The sequence below is a fragment of the Pantherophis guttatus genome, chromosome 6 (assembly GCF_059756535.1).
Source record: "Pantherophis guttatus breed Tessera chromosome 6, ASM5975653v1, whole genome shotgun sequence".
NCBI lineage: Eukaryota > Metazoa > Chordata > Lepidosauria > Squamata > Colubridae > Pantherophis > Pantherophis guttatus.
In genome coordinates, this window is record NC_142068.1 from 71,569,665 (window position 1) to 71,596,922 (window position 27,258).

A 27,258-nucleotide genomic window follows, 5' to 3' on the forward strand; every position below is an offset into this window, starting at 1 on the left:
AAAAGAAACCAAGAACTCAAAGAGTCACACGAGCAAACAAAAACTAAGGTCGCTTAGGAATTACAATGGAAGATTGGAAATTAATATCAATTAATGTTAATGGATTGAATGAGAGTAGAAAGAGAAAACAAATATTCACAAAATTAGCCAAACAAAATGCTGATATTATACGCCTTCAGGAAGTCCACATAAGTAAACAAGATGATAGGTATTTAGAATATAATAAATTAGAGAAAGTCTTCACTTCATTAGCGGAAAAAATAGAGGGGGGGCAATATACATTAAGGGAGGGATAGCCGCAGAACAAAAATATGCTGATTCTAAAGGAAGGACGTTGATGATTGATATAAAAAGAGGAAATTCATCAGTATTATTGGTAGCTATATATGCCCCAAACAAAAATCAGGGAAAATATTATAAAAAATTCCACGAACGAATAAGTAAAATGGAATATAGCAACATCTGTATAGTGGGAGATTTCAATGGGATAGCGGACTCCGATAAAGATCACAGGAGCAGCAAAGACAAAAAAAAAGAGTCAAGCTACCCAAAATCTTTTTTGATCTAATGGAAGAAATGAACTTAATAGATATCTGGAGGACCCTACATCCAGACGAGAGACAATATACTTTCTATTCGAACCCTCAAATATCATGGTCTAGAATAGATATGATGTGGGTTAGCAAAAAACTGGGATTAGAAATCGATTCCGCAGAAATTACACCAAACATATGGGCAGACCACAACCCCCTAGAAATTAAGTGGAGGGTTTCACAGAGGAAAAAGTTGAGGAGATGGAGATTAAATACACAACTTCTAAGGGATAAAGAATACATAGAAAAAACCAGGGGAGAATTAAAACTATTTTTCAAAGAAAATGAGAATCAAGAAACAGCCCGAACAAACATATGGCACACAATGAAGGCATATTTAAGAGGCTTAACAATATCATACAACGCATATAAAAATAAAAAAAAAAGTGGAAGGCTCAAACTGCCCTACAGGAAGAACTGGGGAAAGTGGAAAAGAAGCTGCAGCAAAACCCAGGAGACAAGGTGACAAAAGAGAATTGGACAATGTTAAGACATAAATTGAATTTACTAGACCAGGATTTGGCTTATAAAATAAAACAATCGAAACAATATTATTTTGAAATTGCTCGTGAATCTATACAGAACTCTATAAAGAGGATGAAGTTCCTAGAGAAAGGATTATGCAGAATCTTTCAGAAAATGAACCAGTATTGATAGGAGAAGAGGAGAGGGAGGAGTTGAATAGAGAGGTCATGATAGAGGAATTGAAGATGGCAATTTCCAGATTGAAGAATAATAAATCACCAGGTCCGGACGGTCTCCCAAGAGAACTATACAAAAAACTGGAGGATATATTATTACCAAAATTATTGGAGATTTACAACAAGGCGCTATTGGATGCCAAAACACCTGATTCGTGGAGGGAAGCGTATATCACATTGCTACCAAAAGAAGGTACCGACTCAAAACAAATAAAAAATTATAGACCAATTTCCCTTTTAAATTCGGATTACAAAATTTTCATGAGTATAATTGCTGAAAGAATGAAAAGAATATTAAATGTTATGATACATACAGATCGGAACGGCTTCCTCCCTAGCAGACAAATAAGGAATAATATAAGAATAGTCATTGATACTCTAGAATATTACGAGGCCCACCCTGAAAAGAAAATGGCATTAGTTTTTTTAGACACCCAAAAAGTGTTCGACAACTTAAATTGGGAGTTTATGATTGAACAAATTAAAATGATGAAACTTGGAATGAACTTTGAAAGAATGATAAAGACAATGTACAATAAACAAAGGACGAACATAATATTAAATGGAGATATGACTAAATCATTCCAGATAAAGAAGGGGGTAAGACAAGGATGTCCATTATCACCATTATTATTCATTATGGCCCTAGAAGTATTGTTAAACAGGATTAGAAACAATAATGAAATAAAAGGTTTGAAGATTAGGAATGAGGAATATAAAATGCAGGCCTTTGCTGATGATGTAGTGTTGATTGCGGAGGAACTATTGGAATTGGGCAAAAAAAATTTTGGAGGAATTAGGTAGATATGGAAAGGTGTCCGGATTTAAATTAAACAAAGCCAAAACTAAAATGTTGGTTAAGAATTTGACAGAAAGGCAAAAGGAAGAAGTAGAAAAAATAATGGACTTACAAATTGTTAAAAAAATTAAATATCTAGGAATTTGGATAACATCAATATGTTCAGCCCTGAAAGAGGATGATTACCAACCCATGATTAAAAAAATTAAACAAGATTTAGAAAGATGGGGAAACTTGCAACTATCTCCTTTAGGTCAGATAGCCTCAATAAAAATGAATACCCTGCCCAAGTTATTAGACCTATTTCAAACTACGCCGGTTAACCTTGATAAAAAGTTTTTTCTAGAATTGAATAAAATCACAAGGAAATTTGTTTGGGGAGGGAAAAAACCTAGAATCTCATTTCGATCATTACAGGACAATAGAAGTAGGGGAGGATTTGGACTCCCAGCATGGGAAATTTATTATAAAGCAGCCAATTTAGTGTGGATAAGGGAATGGGTCACTTTAGAAAATAAAAAAAATTTAACCCTGAAAGGGCGCAATCTACAGAGAGGTTGGCACGTGTATTTATGGGATAAGGAAAAGAAGAAAAAAACATACTTTCACAGGCATAAGATACGGGACACTTTATTACAAACCTGGAAGGAAATTGGGCAAAAACAATATATGAAGCTCCCAAATTGGCTTTCAACAATGGAAGCTATGATATACCCCAATGCGCTAGGCAGTGATAAAATGTTTAGGTACAAGGATATTTTAGACAGTTGCGGGAATCTTAAAACCAATGAATCATTGAGAGAACAGGGTATCCACATTGACTGGTGGCCATATTTGCAGATTAGAGCTAGGCACCAAAAAGACAAAGAGGAATTCGGAATAGAGACGGGTCCAAACATATTTGACAAATTATTAATAGGCACAGAAAAAAAGTACTAGCTAAATTATATAACTACCTATTAGAATATGATAGAGCAGAAGAGGTGGTAAAAGAACAAATGATTGTGTGGGCAAAAAATATAGGACATAGTATAAATTTAGCTGATTGGGAAATAATTTGGAATAGAAATTACAAACTGACAAGAGTGGTAGCATTTAAAGAAAATCAATATAAAATGCTATATAGATGGCATTTAGCCCCCACAAGATTAGCCAAAATCTACCCTAACACAAGCCCAAACTGTTGGAAATGTGACTACCACCAGGGTACCTTCTTTCATATGTGATGGATGTGCCCCAAAGCGATGAAGTATTGGAAAAAGATCCGAAATTGGATCCAAGAAATAATTGAGGAAAATATAGATTTGGCTCCTGAAACCTTTCTCCTGGGAGTACTAAAGAGGACGTACAAGAAAAAAAAGAGATACTTAATTATACATATCATTACGGCAGCTAGATTAACATACGCACAGCATTGGAAAGAAAAGGGAACACCACCGGAAGAACATTTAATTCGGAAAATCCTAGAATGTGCCGAGATGAGCAAACTAACATATGAGATTAACGAGAAGGAGGAATCAGAATACTATATGGTGTGGGGACTCCGGTATAAATGGATAGAAGATCGAATTAAGAAGGGACAAGGGATAGTGTAAATAGTAAAATAAGTGGGTAAATCATAAGACACTATAACAAAAGGATGTATCCAATTTATATACATATTAGCACTGTTAAACCGATCTCTTGTGTATTGTATTACAATGTAATTTAATAAAAACTTTAAAAAAATATATAATGTAAAAACTAAAATTATATTAAATCTAAATTATATCTTAAAGTACAGCATAGAAATATATCTAAAACTATTAATATCAGCAAAATGGTAAGCACTCCCTTTCTGCTCTTGAAAATCTTTCCTACCCTTAAGTCCCTAGTGAAGACTTCCAAGGCTTTGCTGATAGGTTCAGCTTTAATGCACATACCTTGATTAATACTTCTGGCAAACGTAGTATTTGTACTAGGGGACTTATGGCTTTCTGTAATGTGTATAAAGGACCCAAGGCAAAAAACAGTTTTATTTTCTCAGCCAGGTGTGGAAGGACAGAAAATGCAACATAAGCTGTGAAAACAGAAAACATTTTAATTTAGCACCTTTTTAAAGGCAGAGGAAAGTAATTCTCTTTTACAGGCAAAAATGGAATGTATGAAGACTTCATAGGACTACCTCATGTAATATGTAAAAGCCAACAATTTAGTTTTTTATAGAGTCCTTTATGGTTGAAACCATCAGCTACCTAGGTTGAAGTCAACAAAATTTATAATCCCTTGATTTAGATTATCAACTGACCATTGCTTATACGTTTATTCCATATTTTTAATTGCTTTTACAGGAAGTGGGGGGTGATTTTAACTTCACAATGGCCAAGATTATTTGCTGAACTTTATATTTTCCTAAATGAAGGAGAAAATATGGCATTGGTTTTGGCAAGCAAAACATTTCCCTGCCTGGATTTCTTTCCTCGAATTGGGAAGCCATAAATTGTGCAGGCTCCCCCATGACTGGGACTCCTCCAGTCCCTCTTGAGACTGAAGGATGCCCATGAAAATACTTAGAAAGCCAAGGAATATTGGTAAACCCGGGAAAAGATATTAGGAGATGAACATAGACTCTGCAAAGCAAGGCCAATAAAATAAATTCATAAAATTAACTTTCTTGAAAATAACTATGTCCATGAAATGCTTTCTTTGTTATTTCACATCATTGTTTTTGTAATTTGTATCACCTCATGGAAACCTCTCATATCTGACCTCATATGTGCCAATAGAATATATGTTTAACTCATTCATATATAATTCCTTCTCATTCTACCCTTAATTCAGGAATTCATCTCAGAAGTCAATGAGGGTGGGGAAGGAGACTTCAACTTTTCATTCTGAGTTTGATGTCATCACAAGTGTGACATGATCTAAAAAGGGATTCCAGCTGGCTTTAATAAAAATAATTTTCTAAATGGTGAGAGAGACTGTGGGATTAGCAACCTTGAATTAAAAATGGTACTGGCTGGGCAAAGATATATGCATCATGAGTTATCTGGAGAAAAAAAATCAGGAAAAAGGAAAGAACTAGGGATTGGCTCTTTTCTCAGAGGAAAAATGGACTTTTAGGTTCTAGGCTTTGGAGTGTAAAACTCTAGACAGCTCAAGATGGGGAAAATGCACATATGTGGTATTGACACTTAAACCATTTGGTCATTGCTAGGATGGCATCTCCATTCTTCAAGCAGCCAAAAGTAATTTCAGCACTGGATTAATATCTCTGACGCCAATTTGGGGGATAGTATATATCTGGCAACAAGTTTTTCTCTGCAATTGATTAGTGATTTTACAGGTATCACCAAGATCAGGAAAACCTTCCCGTAAAAAGAATGGCAAATCATCAACTTACCTATAGTGGATCCCAAAGCATGACCAGCATAAAAAATCTTCTGCTGTCCAGTTTTATGTAGAATAAACTCTGTCATGGCAGTAAGATCATAGATGCCCATTTCATGCAAACTGCAAATGTAAAGATGCCATGTAAAATATAAATTGTGTTGTGTGGCTAATCAAGTCAAAGTTCTCTCCTGGGGTACAGACTCAAAGTATATTACTTTGTATACTACTTATGATTATATTAATTTGTATATTACAAAGTATATTAATTTGTATACTACTTATGAAAAGAACTGGAAAAGTCTTTAATTCTGGGAAAGGTGGAGAGAAACAAAAGAAGAGCAATTACAGCATCAATTGGGTAGTATTGGGAGACTTGAATGACCAGCCTGAACACAGATCATCTTGGGAAAAAACTATTTATCAATGCATCCCATCATGTGCTATGGCTTTCCCCTTTGCAAATCATTAACAAGTATATTTAACCAACAGAATGTGCAAATAACAAATCGATCTGGATGAAGAGAAGATAGAAATGCTTTTTAGGTCAACTAATTGCTAACTGCAACCAAACAAGTTTGAATAAAATTGTAAGTTAGCAATCACTGTAGTATGTAATAGAATGCAAGAAAAGATACAGGCTTCCTTGACTCTTGTTCCTCCTGGCCAATTAAACCACAATTAACCCATTGTTAAGGAAAAGGATGAAGAACTTTTGGGCTGAATGGTCGTGATTTTCTATACCACACTGTTCAGCCCAAAAGCTTGTCACTGCTTCATTGATGCCAGCCATGGAAACAAACAAGAGTATGTTGAAGATTACAAATATTTGTTTCTTGATGGCTAAAGGAACAGTTAAGGTCTCTACATAAAATTTTATTTATTTTATTTACATCGATTCTTATCTACCACCTATTTGCTTTGACTGTCAGAGTAATTCAGATTCTCTTAGAGAGCTTTAGCATGCAATAAACCTATAAGCACCTGAACTGCCTGAATTCTTGATTATTTGCACAGGGCATTCTTTAATTGACCTTTGAATTGATTAATTGGTTGAATAATCAATTGACCGATAACCAACTTCAGTAAGAGCTACATTTTAAATACTAACCTGAAATTCCAAAATTCTGTTTCGTTAACTGAAAGGTGCTTGTGTCTTCTAGACCAGAAGTTTCCTCTGCTATTTCCAATCCATACATCATATCCAGCATCTGCTAGTATGAAGCCCAGGCTCTGGTGGGGTAAATTTGATATCCACACACTACCCTCCATAGTTAGTCCATGCATTAATAATATAGCAGACTTATTGCCTGAAAAAGAATTTCTTATGTCAGATTTTTAATAATAAGGTTCATAGAATCAGAATACACGGTGGCTCAGTGGGTAAGACGCTGAGCTTGTAGATCGAAAGGTCGGCAGTTCAGTGGTTCAAATCCCTAGTGCCACGTAACGAGGTGAGCTCCCATTACTTGTCCCAGTTTCTGCCAGCCTAGCAGTTCGAAAGCATGTAAAAAATGCAAGTAGAAAAATAGGGACCTCCTTTGGTGGGAAGGTAACAGTGTTCCGTGGGCCTTTGGCGTTTTGTCATGCCGGCCACATGACCACAAACACATCTTCAGACAGTGCTGGCTCTTCGGCTTTGAAACGGAGATGAGCACCACCCCCTAGAGTCGGGAACGACTAGCACATATGTGCGAGGGGAACCTTTACCTTTATTTATTTATTTTTATTTATATTTAAATTTATATACCGCCCTTCTCCCAAAGGACTCAGGACTGTGAACAGCCAAAGGTAAAAAACATAGAATACAGAAATTTAAAAGCAGTTTAAAATATATTAAACAATTTGGCCCAACAATTAAAATACTTTAGAATCAGAATTGCATAAAACTGTGTTGGATGGGAAGTGGCATTTCAATACTGTTTTTCTTCAAGGAATACATGAAGAGGGGTTGATGTGAATAAACACCCCTGTTCTGTTTCCCAAGAAGTACCCAGACCCTAAATTTTTGTTTCTGCTTTTCTTTTTTTACCTCCCGGAATTCTGTTCACATTTAGGTAATAGCCATCTTCTGTAAGGATCTCGTATTCTTCACAACAATATCCCCAATATCTGATTCTTTCACTCTGTAAAGAACCAAGTTGCAACAAATTTACAATATGCAAAGCATAATACATTTTGTAATGCTAATAAACCGGGCAGATGGCTGGCTTATACTTTAAGGAAGAAGCAGAGTATGCGGACCATCGATTGTATTGATATTGGAGGGACAGAAATTTATCAACAAAAATTAATTAAAGAAGTTTTTGTAGATTACTATACTAAATTATATGCTAAAGAAGACATACGGAATGGACTTATAGAAAAATATCTAGAAAATAAAAGAGTTACAAAAGTTACTAATCAACAAAAGGAAAGACTGAATTATCCTATAACAACTGAGGAGATAATTGCAGCAATAAAACAACTGAAAACTGCCAAAGCTCCAGGAACAGATGGTTTGACTGCAGTGTATTATAAAACTTTACAAGCAGAAATGGTGGAACAACTTAGAGACTTATTTTGTAATATACAACGAGGGGGTAAAATACCCCCATCATGGAAAACAGCTTATATCTCTTTGATACCAAAAGAGCAAGCAGGTCCTAAAAAACCGGAAAATTATAGGCCAATATCTCTTCTGAATAATGACTACAAAATTTATGCAAAAGTATTAGCCAACAGGTTGATGCCAGTAATTAAAGAGGTGATTCATGATGATCAAGCGGGATTTATAGAGGGTAGATACATGAAGGACAATGTAAGGCAAGTGATAGATTTATTGGAATATCTTGAGAAGAATAAACAGATCCCTGCAGTGCTGGCCTTTTTGGATGCGGAGAAAGCCTTTGATAGAGTGGATTGGAATTTTCTATTAAAGACTTTGGAAAAAATGGATTTGGGGGATCAATTTATACTGGCGGTTTCAGCAATTTACCAAGAGCAAAAGGCACAGATTATCATTAATGGAAGTTTGACAACAGACTTTAAAATTGAAAAAGGTACAAGACAAGGTTGTCCATTATCCCCTTTGTTATTTATTTTAACATTAGAAGTCTTGCTGAATACAATAAGGGATTCGACCAGCTTGAAAGGAATAGTGATAAGGCAAGAGGACTACAGAATAAGGGCATTTGCAGATGATCTGGTTGTTACCCTAACGCAGCCGGTGGAATCAATAATCCTGATGAAAGACATTATAAAAGATTATGGTACAGTATCAGGATTTAGACTGAACCAGAAAAAAACTAAACTGATAGTCAAAAATATGACACAAGATCGAAAACATGAACTTGAAAAGAGGGCAGGTTTTGAGATTGTTTCAAAGGTTAAATACCTAGGAGTTCAGGTTGCAGAATCTAATATGAAACTGATTCAAAATAATTATGAGGTGTTGTGGCGAGAGGTACAAAAAGATATGGAGACATGGAAAAAACTGCAGCTTTCTTTACTTGGAAGAATAGCAGCAGTTAAGATGAACATTTTGCCAAGATTTCTTTTTTTTGTTCCAAATGATTCCGGTGCTTAAAAGTGATAAACAACTGAAAGAGTGGCAAACTGGAGTGAATAAGTTTGTCTGGAACGAGAAAAAACCGAGAGTGAAATTGAAAATTATGCAAGATGTTCCGGAAAGGGGAGGTCTCAAACTTCCAAACCTACAGTTATATTATGAAGCAGCAGCTTTGACTCAAGCAAGCGATTGGTTTGGAAGGAAAAAGACTGGAATATTGAATAGAGAAAGTTTTGATCTCGAATTTGGTTGGCACGCTTACTTGTTTTATGAAAACAAAGTGGATAAAGTATTTAAAAGTCATATACTTAGAGATTCTCTGATGAGAATATGGAAGAAGCACCGAATCAAATGGGATTATAAAATACCGTTGTGGCTGGATCTTGGTCATATTATTTGGAATACAAATATAATGTCACTCGGGGGGGTTTTATATAAAGAGGTTCTTTTTACAGATGTGGGCAGATGGCAACTGAAGACATTAGAGACACTGTTGGGCGAAGGGATTAACTTAACCTGGTTACAATACAATCAACTTCAACTCAGATGGAAAGAGGACCAAAAAACTGGTATTATGTTGCATGAGGAAGAGTTGGTTAGACATATAAAAGAGAAAGGTCCAATGCATATCAAAAGGCTATATAATGTTTTGTTAGAAAGGGACTCAGAAACTGAATTGGTTAAAGATTGTATGATTAAATGGGCACAGAATTTTGCAGAACCAGTAACATTGGAAACATGGGAGAAAATATGGGTTCAGAATGTTAAATTTACGCAATCGCAGAATTTGAGGGAAAATTTTTATAAGATGTTTTACAGATGGCATTTAGATCCCAAGAAATTATCCTGTATGTATCCTAACGTTCAGCCAAAATGTTGGAGATGTGATTGTTTAGATGCTACATATTATCATGTTTGGTGGAATTGTAAGAAAGTTAAGGCTTTTTGGATAAAAATATGGTGGGTTATGCAGAATATTTTGAAGAAAAAAATTCCTTTTTCTCCACAATTGTTTTTATTGGGTATAGTAAAGGGTTTTACACAGGATGAAATTAAGCTGATATTGTACATGATAACTGCAGCGAGATTATTGATAGGTAAATATTGGAAAAATGAAGCTTTACCCACTATCGAAGAATGGACTTTGAAGATGGCCAGTTTTGCCGAGATGGCGAAGATTTCAGCATATTTAAAAGATCGCTCACAAGAGACTTATGAATGGGAATGGAAAAAATGGATAGATTATGTGCAGAACAAATATCAAATTAGAAAGTACCAAATAGTTTTTCATTGAAAGTATTATATAAAAATAGAAATGTATGAAAACTGTGAAGATAAAAAATTTTTTAAGGGAGTCTGAGGGGTTCAAGTTTTATAAAAAGGGGATTTTGATGGGATTATATTTTGTGGAAGTCAGGGGGAGGGTTAGGGGCGGCTTGGGGGGGTTAGGGTGGGGCGTGGGGGCTGGGATGGGGGGGGGAAATGGGGTGAAAATGTAATTGTAAAACTTTTGCAATAAAAAAAAAAGATTGAAAGACAAATCTATAATGTAGAATGGATTGTGGTACAATGAACATACAGTACATGGGACAAGCCAGAAATTATCTACGAAATGATTACATCAGAAAAATTCTTAAATCAAGGGCCTGGTGGCTCAGCAGACTGATAGCATTGTGATTAACACCAGCTGACTGCAATTACTGTAAGTTCGAATCTCACCAGGCTCAAGGTTGACTCAGCCTTCCATCCTTTCTAAGGTAGGTAAATTGAGGACCCAGTTTGTGGGGGCAATAAGCTGACTTTGTATAAATATACAAAAGTATGAAGGCTATTGCTTAACGCATAAAAATCAAAATGATGGCCTGTGATCAAACTATTTTTTCATGTATCTTGCATAGCAGAGCTTTGAACCACTGTTGTGACTGCCATCTTGACTTTTTTTGACCATACCCTACATATAATCCTGGCAGCAATTAAGAAGAAATTTGGCATTGCCGCCTTCTGAGTAGCTTTATGACTTCTTAGTCTGCCTAATAATCTGCCCTCCAAACCTGAATTAACTTCAAGGCCCAGAAGCACTCAAGTGTTGCTAACTCCTCAGACAACAAGACTGCTTAACCAAGAATATTTAACATGAGGCAGAATATTTAAGATGGTCTGGAATGCAAGCTTCATGTCATCTTACTAATGGGTGGAACTGGACATGAAAATTTCAACCTTTAAACTGCATCGAATAAGTTAAAAAAGTATCGTCACACCTCCTTGTTTCTTTGATAAAATATTTATTTGGCTTGCTAACATGTTGTCAGAAGAACATCTTCAGTTCCTTCCCTAAAGCCAGGACAATATGAGAATGGAATGAGTGACTTGGAAACTAGCTACAGAAAAGCCAGAGGACTGCAGTGACAACAAAATTGGGTCCTGGGCCAGATGGCTGACCAGGAGGTGAGTATGCAGATTTTTATACCCTTCTGAGCTTTCGTGATTGAGATGCCTGATGGGGTATTTGATTAATTTAACAGTGCGTCTTTTGGTATGTCAATTTCCCCTGGGGAAGGAAGTGGTCAAGCTCGACCTCGGGGAAAGGAGTGTGATGCAACTTTAGTGGGCTTTTGTGTTCTGCTAACTTAATCCTATCAATTCTGATTGCCTCAGTTTAAAGCAGGGAAGCTGCTCCTTGCTGCATTCCTGCAGTTTCAGTTTCCCTTTTTAACAGCTACAATGTATCAACTTGCGGAAGGCTCTTATCAGCTCACCTGAGGCTATTTCACTTAGCTGAGCAGTAGAGTTTTTTCTTTGCAAGAGGCTTTTTATATTGAGGCTTCTGTGCTAATTGCTTGGTTTCTGCGGTTGTAACTTTTCGGGGTATGTGTGTGTGTGATTCTCTCTACAATGTGAATTATTTAAAGCACGGGTCTCCAACTTGGCAACTTCTGTGGGACCAGTTGTTTCTTTTCTTGGAGAGGCAGGCAGTGATTCTCTCTATAATTCCCCCATTTTGTGCTAATGTTTGTATTTTCCAAATGCAAGTATTTTGCACAACTCAGGTCCTGTCTGCATAAATACCTGCTGTCTGTCTGGTTCATCATTAATGAAACCTGGATTGCCTTCTCGTTGGTTTTCGGGATGGTTGAAAGGCAGATTCTGTGTCACTTGCGGCATGGAGAAATACGCTGGCAGAGGCAGCAGAGGAAAAATCCCACAACAGTTGTTGCAACAGTCCCCAGGATAAGAATTATAAGCCCATTGAGGTTTGGCAACCCTGAGAAGAGTCCAGATAATTCAAAGGGGAAAATACCATACCCAATATTTTGCGCTAATTCTTTTCAGTGCCTAATATCATTTTCTATGAGTTCTGTGTGTTCAGTCAAATTAAAGCAACACATACTGTGAAACTCTTTGCAGCCATGATTGTGTCTTAATAGCAGATAATCAATGGCTGCTCGATTTTCAAGTGTTGCATCTTTGACCTGTCTCAGTTCTTGGTTTAAGGCATCCAATGCTTGGGAGGTAGAATTTAGACTCTTGGTTAGGGCACATGCCAGACTGTTTAAGTTCCTGGAATTGTGAACTGCAAGTGCTGGCATCTCTGCCAGTGAGGCCGCTAGTGCCACATATTCAGTTTTGGATAATAGTAAAGATTTTGAATCGCAGTCTGAAGTTAGAGACTGAAGGTCTTTCCTCTGCCATCTCTGCAGTGAAGGCATTAACATGGTCAACAGTCCTAAGGTGCATGGTCCCCCGGTAGAATTTGCTGGCAGATAGGAATAAGCCTTTATCCCACATAGCAGGAACCAGCCTGAGGGAAGTCTCATGTGGCTGTATGAAAAAGGAATCGTTTCAATGTGGTTACAGGTTAATTCGGTATTGCTGAGATTTTGACAAGTGGGGACCCTGGGAGCTCGGCAGCCTGCTAATTTAAAGCATGTGACTGAGTTAGTGACTGTGGCTATGAGTAAGGTATACATACTTCTATCCTTGATGTTGGAGCTGGTGCCCCAGTTAAAGATGGTGGAGTATGTGGCCATGAGAGGAATATTTCTGAGTTGGGTGTCATTTATTATAGTCTGTGGTCCTGAAGCTACCCCTAACAGGCATGTGGTCAGAATGTCTTTTACAGACCTTGCCCCCATTAGGCAGAAGTCAGTGGTGTTCAATACCTCCTGTGCTAAGTACTCCCAGATGTTCCCCTTGTCAGGAAAAAGGTTGGGTTCTAAAAATCCTCTGGCATAGGTTACAAATGCAAGTATATAGTACATCTTAGCAATGTTTTTCCATCCGTACCTCACAGTCCCTCCCCCCATTTCCTTCAGTCTCAGAAAAAAAAAGTCTGTAGTGCCCACTCCTCAGTTTCTGAGTCACAGGGGTGGCACCTTCGGTGTTGCTGTTGGTTCTGAGCTGTGGTTGAGGACGGCTGGCTTTACGTGAGTCCAAAGTATCCAAGTGTCTCTTTCTGTGGTTTTGACAGCTGTCTGGGTGATTAATAGGATCTGGAATGTTCCGTTCCACCTTGGTTGCAACAGAGTTTTTCTGGTAAAGGACCTAAATCAGATCCAGTCTCCTGGCTTGAAGGGGTGAAGGGCTTCTTCCAGTGGTAATGTTTGAGTTAGGATGCTTTGTTTCCACAGGGTCTGGAGTCTCTGATGTAAGGCTGTAAGGAAGATAGGAGAGGCTTCCGGTTGACTTTGCTGTGAGAACGGCTGGAAAATACCGGGCTCCACCGAGCTTTGCAAAATCCAGCCACTGTCGGGAGACCCTACGGGGTCATAGCCGCCTTGTAGGGGCAGTGAAGGAAGGAGAGGCACTTTGCTGACCACGAGGAACTTGCAATTTCCTCATTAAGTCCAAAGCAAGCTCTCTCAAATGGCAGCAGGGACGATGGCCATTTTTGGCAGTCACAAAGCTGGGACAACTGGGACTGTAAGATTTGTACTGGAGCAGATTGTGGACAGAGCATTGAAACTGGGTGAGATAATTACCAACTTTTACTCTAAAGACCTGATTTAAGTACAAGGATTTTAAAGGAGAACTTCCAAGCCTAAGAGGGCGGCGATTAAATACACAGAGGAAAAAAATAAAAAAAACTGGAAATCAAGAGGCAAAAGAAGCCCAAGGGAAGCTTTAAATCACAGAAAGCCTGAAAAAAGCTTAAACAATTTGAAAGGTGATTTTCAGGAGAAACTGTCTTGCTTATTTGTATTTTTAAACCCCCTGGATTTATGGGATAATCAGCTGTTTTTGACAGATTGTTTAATGTTGGATTTGGAAACAAGAGAGCCATCTACTGGAAGAAGAGAAGTACTACAGCACCATAGCCGCAGTATACTTAGTGAAAGTGAACTCAATACACAAAGTCTAATAAACAGAATAGAAGTAACTTCTGGAAGACAGTCTGACCTTGACTTTATGTTAGAAGGCGACTTGGATAATCTGAGAATACTTAATGAGCTTTTTTTTCCCTTCTGAAGATTTCTAAAAGGAACTAACCTGCAAATAACTAAGTTTCATTAAAATTAGCTATTGGATTATGGCTCTAAGAGATTGGAGGACTCTAGTGGATTAATTTGGATTTGGACTATTAATGTTATTTAACAGAACATTCTACGAGACAAAAGAAGAAGGGTGATAGAAGAAAAGAGAAAAGAAGGAAAGTTAAATAAGACTTTAACATTTGGACAATTAGGAAGATATATAATTGGAAAACTATAAGGCTGTAAATCACTAAAGAATTTTTAAAGACTGAGTTTTGGAGGTATAATTATGGGATTGATGAAATTATATTAAGCAGGAGTTTTTAAATATTGAGACGTTGGAACTATAGAAACATACTGAGTAATTTTTATTAAATTGTTATAAAATGGATTTACAGGGGATGATAGAGGCATACGAAGAAATATTCTTGATGTTAAAAAGTGTGTGTGAATCTTTAAAGAACAATAAGGAGACAAGGGGATTATCTAAAGACATAGAAATGAACGTAGAAGTCACTCAACGATGGGAGGGAAAGAGCAAGTCGATATTCAGGAAACAGATGAGAAATAAGAAGCAGTGGAAGGGAAAAATCAAAATAAGATGCAAGAAACTAAAATTAAAGAAGAGAAAGGATTAATAAGTAGGAGTCAATTAGATAACTCCTTAAAAGTTTACAATAGAACAGAGAGAAAAAAGAAAAATCTCTTTTAAAAAAAGGAAAGGTTTAGAGGAAAAAAAGAAAAATCTCTTTTCTTAAAAAAAAGAGGAAGTCTTGTGGATGGGTGTTCAAATAATACAGCAGAAAGAAACAAAGGGCACCCAAAGGGAATGTTCAGTAGGCGCAAATCTATCAAAAAGAGCTACAAGATTCCAAGAGAGAGAGAGAGAGAGATAAAGACTGACTAAAAAGTCAATAAATGATGGAATTTCAAAAAGGTTAAGAGATGATGGATAATGAGAAAATATATTAATAAAATGGAAAAATTCAAATAGGGAAAATAGTAGTATATATATTAACAGATAATACAACTTACTATAACTAAAAATAACTTAAGTTTAGTAGATGGAAATTTAGGATTAGGTAATCTAATTGTATTATCAACATCAATAGTGTGTTAAAGTATATTCTGAATTTAAAATATTAAGGATTAGAAATTGTGAGGATTTTGAGATACATTCCCAGGATTGATTAAATATTGTTAATATTTGGTTGTTCCTCTGTCCTGGTCCTATTAGATCTCTCAGTGGCTTTTGATACCATCGACCATGGTATCATGCTGCGTCGGTTGGAGGGGTTAGGGATGGGGGGCACCGTGTTACGGTGGTTCTCCTCCTTCCTTTCTGACCGTACGCAGTCTGTGTTGACAGGGGGGCAGAGGTCGACCCCGAGGCGCCTAGTTTGTGGGGTGCCACAGGGGTCGGTCCTCTCGCCTCTCCTGTTCAACATTTATGTGAAGCCGCTGGGTGAGATCATCCGTGGCTTCGGGGTGGATTTCCATCAGTACGCTGATGACACTCAGCTGTACATTTCCACCCTGGGCCACCCCAATGATGCCCTTGAAGTGATGACCCAGTGCCTGGAGGCCGTACGGATCTGGATGGGGAGAAACAAGCTCAGGCTCAATCCCTCCAAAACCGAGTGGCTGTGGTTTCCGGCGTCCCATCATAGTCAGTTGGTTCCATCACTGACTATACGGGGTGAGACCTTGGCCCCCTCAGAGAGGGTTTGCAACTTGGGTGTCCTCCTGGACTCTCAGCTGTCTTTAGAAGATCATCTGACGGCTGTGGCCATGGGGGCTTTTTATCAGGTTCGCCTGATCCACCAGTTGCGCCCCTTTCTGGACCGGGACACCTTGCACACAGTCACTCATGCCCTCATCACTTCCCATCTGGACTACTGTAACACTCTCTACATGGGGCTCCCCTTGAAGAGTACCCGGAGGCTCCAGAAGGCGGCCACATGGGTGATTATGGGGGCGACTCGGTGCTCCCATGCAACACCATTCCTGCGTGAGCTGCACTGGCTCCCAGTGGTCTTCCGGGTGCGATTCAAGGTGTTGGTTGCCACCTTTAAAGCGCTCCATGGCATAGGACCTGGATATTTACAAGACTGCCTTCTGCCTCCAATAGCCTCCCACCGACCAGTACGCTCCCACAGAGAGGGTCTCCTCAGGGTGCCATCAGTTAGACAGTGTTGACTGGCAACCCCCAGGGGGAGAGCCTTCTCTGTGGGAGCACCTGCCCTCTGGAACGAGCTGCCCCCGGAGATTCGTTGGATTTCCGACCTTCGTACCTTCCGCCGCGCCCTTAAAACGCTATTATTCCATCAAGCAGGGCTGGCCTAAAATATTATTTTAATGGGTTATTGTGTTTTAGATGATTGGCCAAACTATCTATTAATTTTAAATTGTTTTTAACTTTTATATTACAGGTTTTTATCTTGGCTGTACACCGCCCTGAGTCCCTTTGGGAGAAGGGTGGTATAAAAATTTGATAAATAAATAAATAAATAAGTAATCTTACACATTTGGAATATTGAAGTTATGGTGAAATAATGTGTAATTCTTAAAATATTAAATATTAGTAATTTAGTAGGGGATTACAAATACATGGTGCAAAGAAATGTTATGTTTAAATGAATTAAAGGGAAAAAATGATAAAGAATTATAAAGAGAGAATATTATTGTTGAAGTTGGAAGATTAGGGTTACACATACTTATTTGTATTATTTTTGTTAGCGTTGTTTAAAAAAGATTTGACCCAGTCAATGCACTGTCCACAAAATATGTATGGTGTGAAAAGAAAATTGGAAATAAAATATGTTTTTTTAAAAAAAGGAAGATAGAACTACATTCCCCCTTTCTAAACTCAAGGAGTGTGGAGGTCGGCCAAAGAGAAGCTCGAATGCCTAGGTCTTGGTGTGGTCTTGTTCTTAGATGAAACAATGCTATGGGGAGAGGTTGGGACCATGGGAGGTGGGTGTCCTGACAGAGTTTGCATGATAAGGTCTTCAGTCCTCTACTCTGCTGTTACACACACACACACACACACACACACCAATGAGCAAGAGTGCCAGGGTGGGCTTTTGTGTTATGCTAGCTCAGTGGTCGGCAAACCATGGCTCGCGAGCCACATGCGGCTCTTTGGCCCCTTGAGTGTGGCTCTTCCACATTTGTGATGCCCTGGCCGGCTGCAGGTGAGCCGAGAGTGGGCACACGCGCAGGGAGACCCTCCTCAAGCGAGCACCGAAGCTCAGGAAAGGAGCGTGTAGGGTGGGCAGCAGCTTGCTTAAGAAGGGTCTCTCCACGTGTGCGCATGCTCCCGGCTCAGCCACAGCTGGGGGCATGCACTCTGAAGAGCTCCTGTGAGAAGCGGCATGGTGGGGTAATGAGACCCCTCCCGCTCAGCCAAACACTGGGCTCTTGCCCAGGTAGGGAGGTGGAGAAAGAAGAGACAGAAATTTAGCAAAGCGGATTAGAACAACACCGCAGGAGGAACTCCTAATTGAGCAGCCGCTCACTTCCTGACTGAGGAGGACGGTCACCCGAAGGGAGGGGGAGAGACACAGAGAGAGAGAGATGGGGGGAGAGAGAGAGAGACATAGAGACACATACAGAGTGATACATAGAGAGGGGTGACAAAGGGGAAGAGAGGGAGAGAGACAGAGGGAGAGAGACATGGGGGGAGAGAGGGGGAGATAGGAAGAGGGGGAGAAAGACAGAATGGTTTTGTGGCTGGGTAGGCATGGCTAGGGGGGTCATGTGACTGGGTGAGTGAGTGACATCGAGTTGGCCATGCCCACACAGGTTTTGTGGCTCCGGTGTGTTTTTTTTCTATGGGAAACAGGTCCAAGTGGCTCTTTGAGTGTTTAAATTTGCTTTCCCCTGTGCTAGCTTAATCCTATAAGTTTTGATTGCCTCAGCCTAAAGCATGGAAGATGCTCCTTGCTGCATTCCTGCGGTTTCACAGTTTTCCTTTTTAACAGCTACAATGTATCAAGTTGTGGAAGGCTCTTATCGGCTCGCCTGAGGCTATTTCGCTTAGCTGAGTGATGGAGTTGTTTTGTTTTGTTTTCTTTGCGAGAGGCTTTTTATTTTAAGGCTTCTGCGCTAATTGCTTGGTTTCTGTGGGACCGGTTGTTCTTTTTGTGGGGGACGATTCTTTCTACAATGTGAATCCTTTAAAGCAGGGGTCTCCAACCTTGGCAATTTTAAACCTGATGGACTTCAACTCTCAGAATTTCCCAGCCAGCCTTGCTACGTTCTGGACTTGCAGTCTCCTCACTAGAGGAAAACACCAAGTTTTCAGAAGGTTAGGAGGGTAGAAGACTGCCAAATTTCAGGGAGAAGAGCATTGCATAGGGCAGAGGCTGCCTGCCATAGAAAAGACATACTTCTTATATCCTATAAGGTGATAGTGTTTAAAAGAAAGGAGTAGAAGCAGGCCCATCCTGTCTTAACATGCTTGGATGAGTACTGATTATGATTCTAAGAGCTCAACTTACTATGTTCATAACTGATTCAGGATTCATCAACGTTTTGCCATTCACTTCTTCTGAACTCAAATTTTCTTGTATAGCTGTCATAGCAATCAGCATCCACAGGGTGAAACATCTATAAAACAATGGAGTAATTACCAATGGAAAAAGACACATGTTTTTCTGAAATATGTATTCATACTAGATATACCTAACAAAAAGCATTATGTAAAAATGCTAAATGAGAAATTTGGTTAACTGCAGATATTTCTGCTGGGGCAATAAATGGAGTGAGGCTGTACTTTCAAACACAGGACAGTCACACAATTGCAAAATATAATGAGAGCCAGTTTGCTCTAGCGCAGGGGTATCAAACTCAAGACCCACAGGCCGGATCCAGCCCATGGGGTGCTTAGGTCTGGCCCGTGGGGCCGGCCTGGAAACAGTAAAGGACTGGCCCTCTGCCAGCGAAAATGGAGCCCCTGACACGAGTGATGTCGAGCTGGCCACGCCCCCCCCCCCCGACCACACACACCCTGGCCTTCCGAGGTCAAACACAACCCTGATGATGCCCTCATGGAATTTGACACCCCTGGTCTAGCAGGTAAAGCACCAAGCTAGAAAGCAAAAGATGGTGAGTTCAAGTCCTACCTTAGCCATGAAAGCCAGCTGGGTGATTTGGGGCCAGTTACACTCTCTCTTGGCCCAACCCACCTCACAGGGAAAATAAGAAGAAGAAGGTGTGTTGGATGTGTTCTCTGCCTTGAGTTATTTGTAAAAAAGATAGATAGATGATGATAGATAGATAGATAGATAGATAGATAGATAGATAGATAGATAGATAGATAGATAGATGATGGATGGAGTGGTGAAATCCAAATTTTTTTACTACTGGTTCTCTGGGAGTGGTGTGCCTTGGTGGGCATGGCTTGGTGGGCATGGCAGGGGAAGGATACTGCAAAATCTCCATTCCCACCCCACTCCAGGGGGAAGGATATTGTAAAATCTCTATTCCCACCCCACTCTGGGGCCAGCCAGAGGTGGTATTTGCCAGTTCTCTGAACTGCTCAAAATTTCTGCTACCGATCCTTCAGAATCTGTCAGCACCAGTTGGATTTCACCCATGGATGGATGGATGGATGGATGGATGGATGGATGGATGGATGGATAAAATGTAAAACAATTATCCATTTTAGTATAGGCATGACTTTAAATATAAACCAGTTAAGATGTTGCAACTGGCCGGAGGATGTGGGGCAGGGACAAAACGAAGAAACCAATGAAGTCACCTGAAAAATAATTGCATAATTAAGTATTCATCAGAGAAGCTACATTTGGAAGATGAAGAAAATGAAATCTTAATATAAACATAATAATGACTATAGCATGGTAATAGACTGCAGATATTTTTTTACTACAGAATCTTCTGCAGTCATTTTATATATAGAAAATCATGTTGATGTACAGTGTAACACCTAAAATGTATTTGGTAAAAATAATCTGAGAAAGAAAACTTTTCAAATAACACATCACTCCGTGGACAAAAGATACTAATTGCATAAACTGGATCCTAAATAGCCCTCTTGGTCATTTCATTGAGAAGAGAAAAGGTTTCTTCTTATCAATGCCAGGAGGAACCCAAGTCACTTTGTTCTGAGAACTGCTCCCAGATTGAATTTACTTCATGTGGAGTCTCTGGACAAATTCCAAAGACTCAAATGTTGTGATATGTCTCTGAGCATATAAAGTGCACAGAAAACTCAAACCAAATCCTTGTATAGGACATAATAACCCAAACACCACATCAGTGGTGGGTTGCTTCCGGTTCAGTCTGGTTCTTGTAAACTGGTAGTAAAAGCGGTGGGAGGCTCCACCCACCCGCCTGGACGTCATCATGGATGATCTGCGCATATGTGGAAGCTTCTGCGCATGTGCAGAAGCACACACGCTCCCATTGTGAACCGGTAGTAAAGGTAAGTAGAACCTACCCCTGCACCACATACAGATTCTTAGATGGCTGTTCATTGTACTAGAGATATAAAATGTTTGTTTCCGATTATCACAGCATCAGCCATTTCTCCTCCTTCAATGATGGGATTTAGGTTGACATTTAGGCAAGCTTTTAATTCCAAATAATATATACACACTCACTTACAATCTGCCAGAAAGCTCCCTAATGATAAATCTTCCTAACTTCATCTTTTTCACTTTTTTTCCAATAACAAATCAAGGTCAGATTATATAATTGATAAAAAGCAGAAGTGGCATTCAGCAGGTTCTGACCAGTTCTGGAGAACCGGTAGCAGAAATTTTGAGTAGTTCGGAGAACAGGTAAAATACCTGCCTCCTGAGTCCCAGATGATTGGGAGGAAATGGGGATTTTGCAGTAACCTTCCCCTGACACTCCCACCAAGCACGCCCACCAAGCCATGCCATGCCCACCAAGCCACGCCCACAGAACCAGTAGTAAAAAATTTTGAATCCCAGCACTGATAAAAAATAAACTTGTATTTAATCATTCATTATAAAAAGTTAACTTACTGCCTCCAGCGAAGGATCAAAATAAAGATTATTATAATTAAAGGCTGGGGATGCCTGTCTTTAAACCCATTATATACTTCTGTTTTCAAAATGCAAATAGTGCTTCAGGAAAAAGCTTGGCACTATATCATTAGATCTCTCTTTCTTCATGTGATGAACAATATTTCTGGATAGATTTCTAAATTTTCAAAACAGCTGCTTTGCTCTGCTTATTTTTATGGCATAATTATATATCCTAGTTCGTTTAATCAGATGGTTAAGGCACCAGGCTAAAAGCTGGGATTCTGTGAGTTCTAGTCCTACCTTCCGCATGAAAACCAGCTGGGTTACTTTAAGCCAGTCCAGGATTGTTGTTGTGGGTACAATAAGAGGAACAAGTATTATATTTGCCACCTTGAGTTATTTATTTATTTAAAAAATAGCAGTAATAAAGGTAATGTATAAACAGTAATAAAGGTGGGATTTTAAAAAATAAATAAAAATAAACTTTAAAATATATCTTAAATGGTATTATGATTTTAGTTTTTCAAAATAGCTCTAAAACTTAAATACGGAGACTAGAGATTGCTAGAGGAAGGAAGGAAGGAAGGAAGGAAGGAAGGAAGGAAGGAAGGAAGGAAGGAAGGAAGGAAGGAAGGAAGGAAGGAGTAGTTCTAGTTTTCCCTCAGCATCAGTCAAATATATATGGTCAAAAATGTAGCAATTACTCAAACATTACAGTATCCACAAAAGTGATCACAGATATTTTATCCTATCTGCCTTTTGCCTAAAGAGCACAATCCTACACTATTAAAGTGTATTTTTATATTTTCAAAAGAGAATAATTTTCTTGAACAAAAAATGCTGGTCATATTTATATATTGTGCTCCATTGAAATATCTGTTTCTTTATACATTATTTCTTCAAATGTGAAATAAAACAGAGCAAAATTACCCAAGTGAGATTTAAAATAACATTTTTTTCTTAGAAATTCATGGCAAACCTACCACATTTCTGTGTCTCACTTAATTTTTAAATTCATATTTAATGTTACTAAATTCAAAAGATTTTAATGCAGAGATAATTCTTTTTTATGAATGTGGATTAAAGTTAAACTAAGAAAGATTGGGAGGGGAAGGGAAGAGGAGGAATTCCATGAGATAAATATCAGTAATTAAATAAAATCCCGCCCAAAAAACATTAATCCAGGAGCCATAGATCCAAACTTAAATCCATTAGACATGGAATATGTGTGGGAAGCCCCCCCCCTCCCGAAGAATGAAATATTTTGGGGGATATTAAAAGGCAGAATATTATATTTCCCCAAAGGAAAAATGGAAAAACATGTTCTTAAAAACAAAAGGCAGACTCAGTCTTTCTTAATAGCTCCCAGCAGATATTTTGTGCTCATTAAAAAAGATTGAATAAAATAGAATAGAATTCTTTATTAGCCAAGTGTAATTGGGCACACAAGGTATTTGTCTTGGTGCATATGTTCTCAGTGTACATAAAAGAAAAGATACATTTGTCAAGAATCATAAGGTACAACACTTAATGATAGTCATAGGGAACAGTCAATATAAATCTTAAGGATACCAGCAACAAGGTTACAGTCATACAGTCATACAGTCATAAGTGGAAGGAGATGGGTGATAGGAACGATGAGAAGATTAATAGTAATGCAGACTTAATAACTAGTTTGACAGTGTTGAGGGAATTATTTGTTTAGCAGAGCGATGGCGTTGGGGAAAAAGCTGTTCTTGTGTCTAGTTGTTCTGGTGTGCAGTGCTCTATAGCGTTGTTTTGAGGGTAGGAGTTGAAACAGTTTATGTCCAGGATACGAGGGGTCTGTAAACATTTTCACAGCCCTCTTTTTGACTCGTGCAGTATACAGGTCCTCAATGGAAGGGAGGTTGGTAGTAATTGTTTTTTCCGCAGTTCTAATTATCCTCTGAAGTCTCTGTCTGTCTTGTTGGGTTGCAGAACCAAACCAGACAGTTACAGAGGTGCAGATGACAGACTCATCTGCACATCTTAAGAAAGATTGAGCCAGCCTATTCACAAAACAAAAGAACTTCACCTCCAGGAATGGGATTAAAATTTACATTCTCCTCCACCCAAATTCTAAGAACAGGACATGACCCTTTAGGACATAATAGGATTAACCTATTTAGCAAAAGACACAAGCCCTTTCATTGCACAACCCCCCAGAACAGTTCAAACTTCAAAGTCACAGAAACCTCTAAAGATCCATCCACCTATTCAGCCATTTGGTCAGCTGTCCCAGAACCACATGCTGTTGGTGATTCTGCTTCATCAATGAGTGGACCCTCTTTCCAATCAGCCTTCATGTTATTTACATCGTCTTTCTCCCAGCCTGGAACTGAACCAGGTGGATTTTCCTTCCAACATATGAAAATTTCACTTCATCAATAAGCTTTTTGAAAAACATGTTTTGATTGAAGCAATGACAGAACTTACATTAATGTTGCTTTCTTTTCTTTCCTTCTTCTCATTTCAAACCCAGCACACAATAATATTCCTGATGAGATACAGACCAGTTACCAATGTCCTTTCCTTAATGGTATGTCTTCTTCCCACAAGCAAGTCTGGAAACCTCCTTTTATAAACTGTACACACCTTCCAGCTGTAGCAACCTGCTGAGTGCTCATATTTACACCTTATTGGCTGATGTCTTCTGACTCAACCTAATAGGAGGACTTCCCTATCAAATGGATTCTTTTTATTATAGTAGCATAGGGTGGGCAGATCTGCACTTTCTGCTTTGCCCCCTTACCAGTATAAGCCCACTCCATATTTACTGAGAACAGCAATCAATGATGTCTCCTTCTTATTCAATACAATTCAATTCAGATACAGTCTTTTGGATTCTTCTAATAATGCTTTAATTGTATTCTGGTTAATGTAATAGGTGAATTTGTAATGATTGAATTAACTTTCTTTCTTTTTCTTTCCTTTTCTTTTTTTAGGTGATTTGCTTTGAAAGTTTCTTGGAGCACTCTTTGATTTGATTTTATCCAAGGATCAAAGGAATACATTTGGACACATAGGGAAAATGGTCTATTTTGGTGTTAACACCAGCTGAGCAATTAAAACAAGATCATTTGTGGTTGATCATGTGAGTCCTCATTCGATGGAATGATTTTAAATGGTATCTTCTACAGGTTTACAAGGGAAAAATAATCAGAATATTTGCTTTGGAGGAGAAATGTGTATCCAAATTGTTTTGTTTTTTTATTAGTTAAAAAATACAAACAAACATAAATACAACGATACAACATACAAAACAAACGAACATCAATTAAGTCTTACGACTTACTCTTAGAGATGTCGCATTGGTAGGCTATTTTTCCATGCTTATCTATATATCTATATATTTACATATTTACATGTAAAGCATTAATATATGTTCCATCCTTAAAAATTGTTACATTCCTTAATTGATACTCAAAATTTTGTCTTAAGATTGACCTTATTCTTTAGTGTCCCTATGAATGTATTTCTAATTTTTTCTCCAACCAGTTATACCATTTCTGCCATGCTAAGTAGTATTCTGTATCATCTTTCTCCTGTAGTTCTTTTGTAAGTTTATCCATTTCTGCGCATTCTGTGATTTTAGTGATTATTTTGTTTTCTGTCGGTATGTGTTCCTGTTTCCAATATTGGGCAAAGAGTATGCGAGCTGCAGTTAGGATATGGATAATTAATAGGCCAAATATTAGCTTTTGTGGCTGACCACTCACATCTACTAATTTCAATTATTTATTTATTTGTATCCCTCCTTTATTATTTTTACAAATAGTTCAAGGCAGCAAACATATCCAATACTTCCTCCTCCTCCTCTTTTCCCCACTACAACAACTCATGAAGTGGGTTGGGCTGGGTTAGAGTGACTGGCCCAAGGTCACCCAGCTGGCTTTCATCACTAAGGCAGGATTTAAACTCACCGTCTCCGGGTTTCTATCTAGTATCTTAAGCACTAGCCAAAGTGACTCTCATTGGCTTTATTACACTGAAATTCAACAGGTACCATGCTAGTTCTAAGAACTGCAGTCTAACAGACATATATGATCAAGATACGGAAGAGATTATTAGCTAAATTGTGTGCCATTTTGCAAGAACAGAAAGGAAGGAAAATGAGGCTGAAGTCTTGAGTATTCATTAACTTGAGTTCAGTAGAATGCTAAATATGTATTAACATTCCTTCCAAAAAGTATCTTCTCATTGTAATTGAGGATGCAATGTATCCACCCATTCTACTGAGTCTCAAAAGAAGTTTACTGCTCCTGGTTGACCTACCTTCACACTTCACACGTTTCCTTCTGTCGGTTATGTTTTACGTTAAAGGTAGTCATAATATATAAGGGAGGTATCCTCTGAAAAACTCCAGATGGGTTCAAAATGGTGAAAGGCACCATTGTCCCAATTTTTAACCGTTTTTCATCATGTAAATATTAAGTTTGCCCATACAAATATGCAGAAAGGGCAGGGGCAGACTGTGGCTGTTCTTGCCAGCTAAGAGAAAGGTTGCTCCCCCAGCCTGCCCCCCCTCTCTCTCCAAAGTTCCTCATGGCAGAGGCAGCATTGCTTACCCACGAAAGCACAGCCCTGGCTGCTGTTTCTGCCTCTTCTCCAACCACTTGGAGCCCTGTGTAATAGCGCTGCAGCTTGCTCAAGGTAGCTGCCTTTTAGACTTCCCCCACCCCCCTCTTCCTCTGTCTTCTCCTCCTTGAGTTGGAGCCTAGTGCATGACCGAGGCTGAGGAGGGATGGGATAGTAGCTGCACGGATCCCCCGGTGCCGCCTATGTCCCCTGCCCTGCAATAATGAAGTGCTTTGCCAAGGAAAGCAGAGTCCCAGGCTGCTCCTGGAGCAGCCAGGAGAAGGAGAAACTGCCAGTGGGGAGGCGAGCCACCCCAGGAGGACCGGAGGAGAGTGCAGCTTCTCACTCATGGAGATCTACCGGTGGGAGAGTGGGTGCCGTAAGAGGTGCGCTGGCCAGGAAGCGGTCATGCTCCCTGGCCAGAGAGGGTTGCACAAACCTTTGCTGGAGTGAACGTGCAACCCTCTCCTGCCAGGGAGCATGACCACTTCCTGGCTCGCGCATTTCTTACCACTTTCCGCAACCACTTCCCCGCTGGAGGATCTCCATGAGTGAGGAGCTGCGCTCTCCTCCAGTCCTCCTGGGGCAGCTCGGTTCCCCACTAGTGGCTTCTCCTTCTCCTGCCTGCTCCAGGAGCAGCCTGTCTGTTACCCGGCAAGAACAGCCGGCCACCACAGCCTGCCCCGCCCTCTCTGCCCCGGCAATTGCTCCTGGTGCTGCCGGAGAAGTGGCAGCATGAAAACTGCTCTTGCTGGGAGCAAGGAGGTGGCGGCAGCAGGAGCAGCAGTAGGCCAGGGCTTTCCTCCCTCCCTCCCTCCGGAGGCCTGGGGCTATGCCAGAAGTCTGTTCAGATGGGGAGACAAGGAAGCCACCACTGACCCTTTGCCCTTGGCGGCAGCAGTTCTTGCACAGCCGCTTCCCTGGCAGTGGCAGGAGCAGCTGGCAGGGGAGTGGGAATGGCGGCAGGCTGCAGCAGCAGACAGTTCGAGCTGGCTAAGAGGCAACATTCCTCCTCCTGCCAGCTTCGAGCTCTGCTCTACACCCTCTTGACGAATATCTTCTGACTTAATCCAACAGCGAGACCTCCCTATCAAATGAATCCCTTTTATTATAGTAGTAACCAAATTTGAACATTAATCAGTTGAATAATG

At 39.4% G+C, this 27,258-nt stretch overlaps 1 protein-coding gene across 1 annotated transcript in view; it reads right to left on the reverse strand.

Annotated features, from left to right (window-relative positions):
• The window catches only part of LOC132709222 (lipase member M-like), a 36,549-nt gene extending 12,466 nt beyond the window's left edge, over positions 1-24,083 (reverse strand). Inside the window, exons 1-6 of the mRNA XM_060682284.2 lie at positions 23,966-24,083; positions 18,992-19,100; positions 7,498-7,591; positions 6,577-6,775; positions 5,479-5,588; positions 4,016-4,152 (exon numbers count right to left, since the gene is read on the reverse strand). Of these exons, the coding sequence (XP_060538267.1) occupies positions 4,016-4,152; positions 5,479-5,588; positions 6,577-6,775; positions 7,498-7,591; positions 18,992-19,100; positions 23,966-24,000 (684 nt within the window). The 5' untranslated portion in view covers positions 24,001-24,083. The remainder of the gene's footprint in view (positions 1-4,015; positions 4,153-5,478; positions 5,589-6,576; positions 6,776-7,497; positions 7,592-18,991; positions 19,101-23,965) is intronic.
• Positions 24,084-27,258: the final 3,175 nt, after the last annotated feature.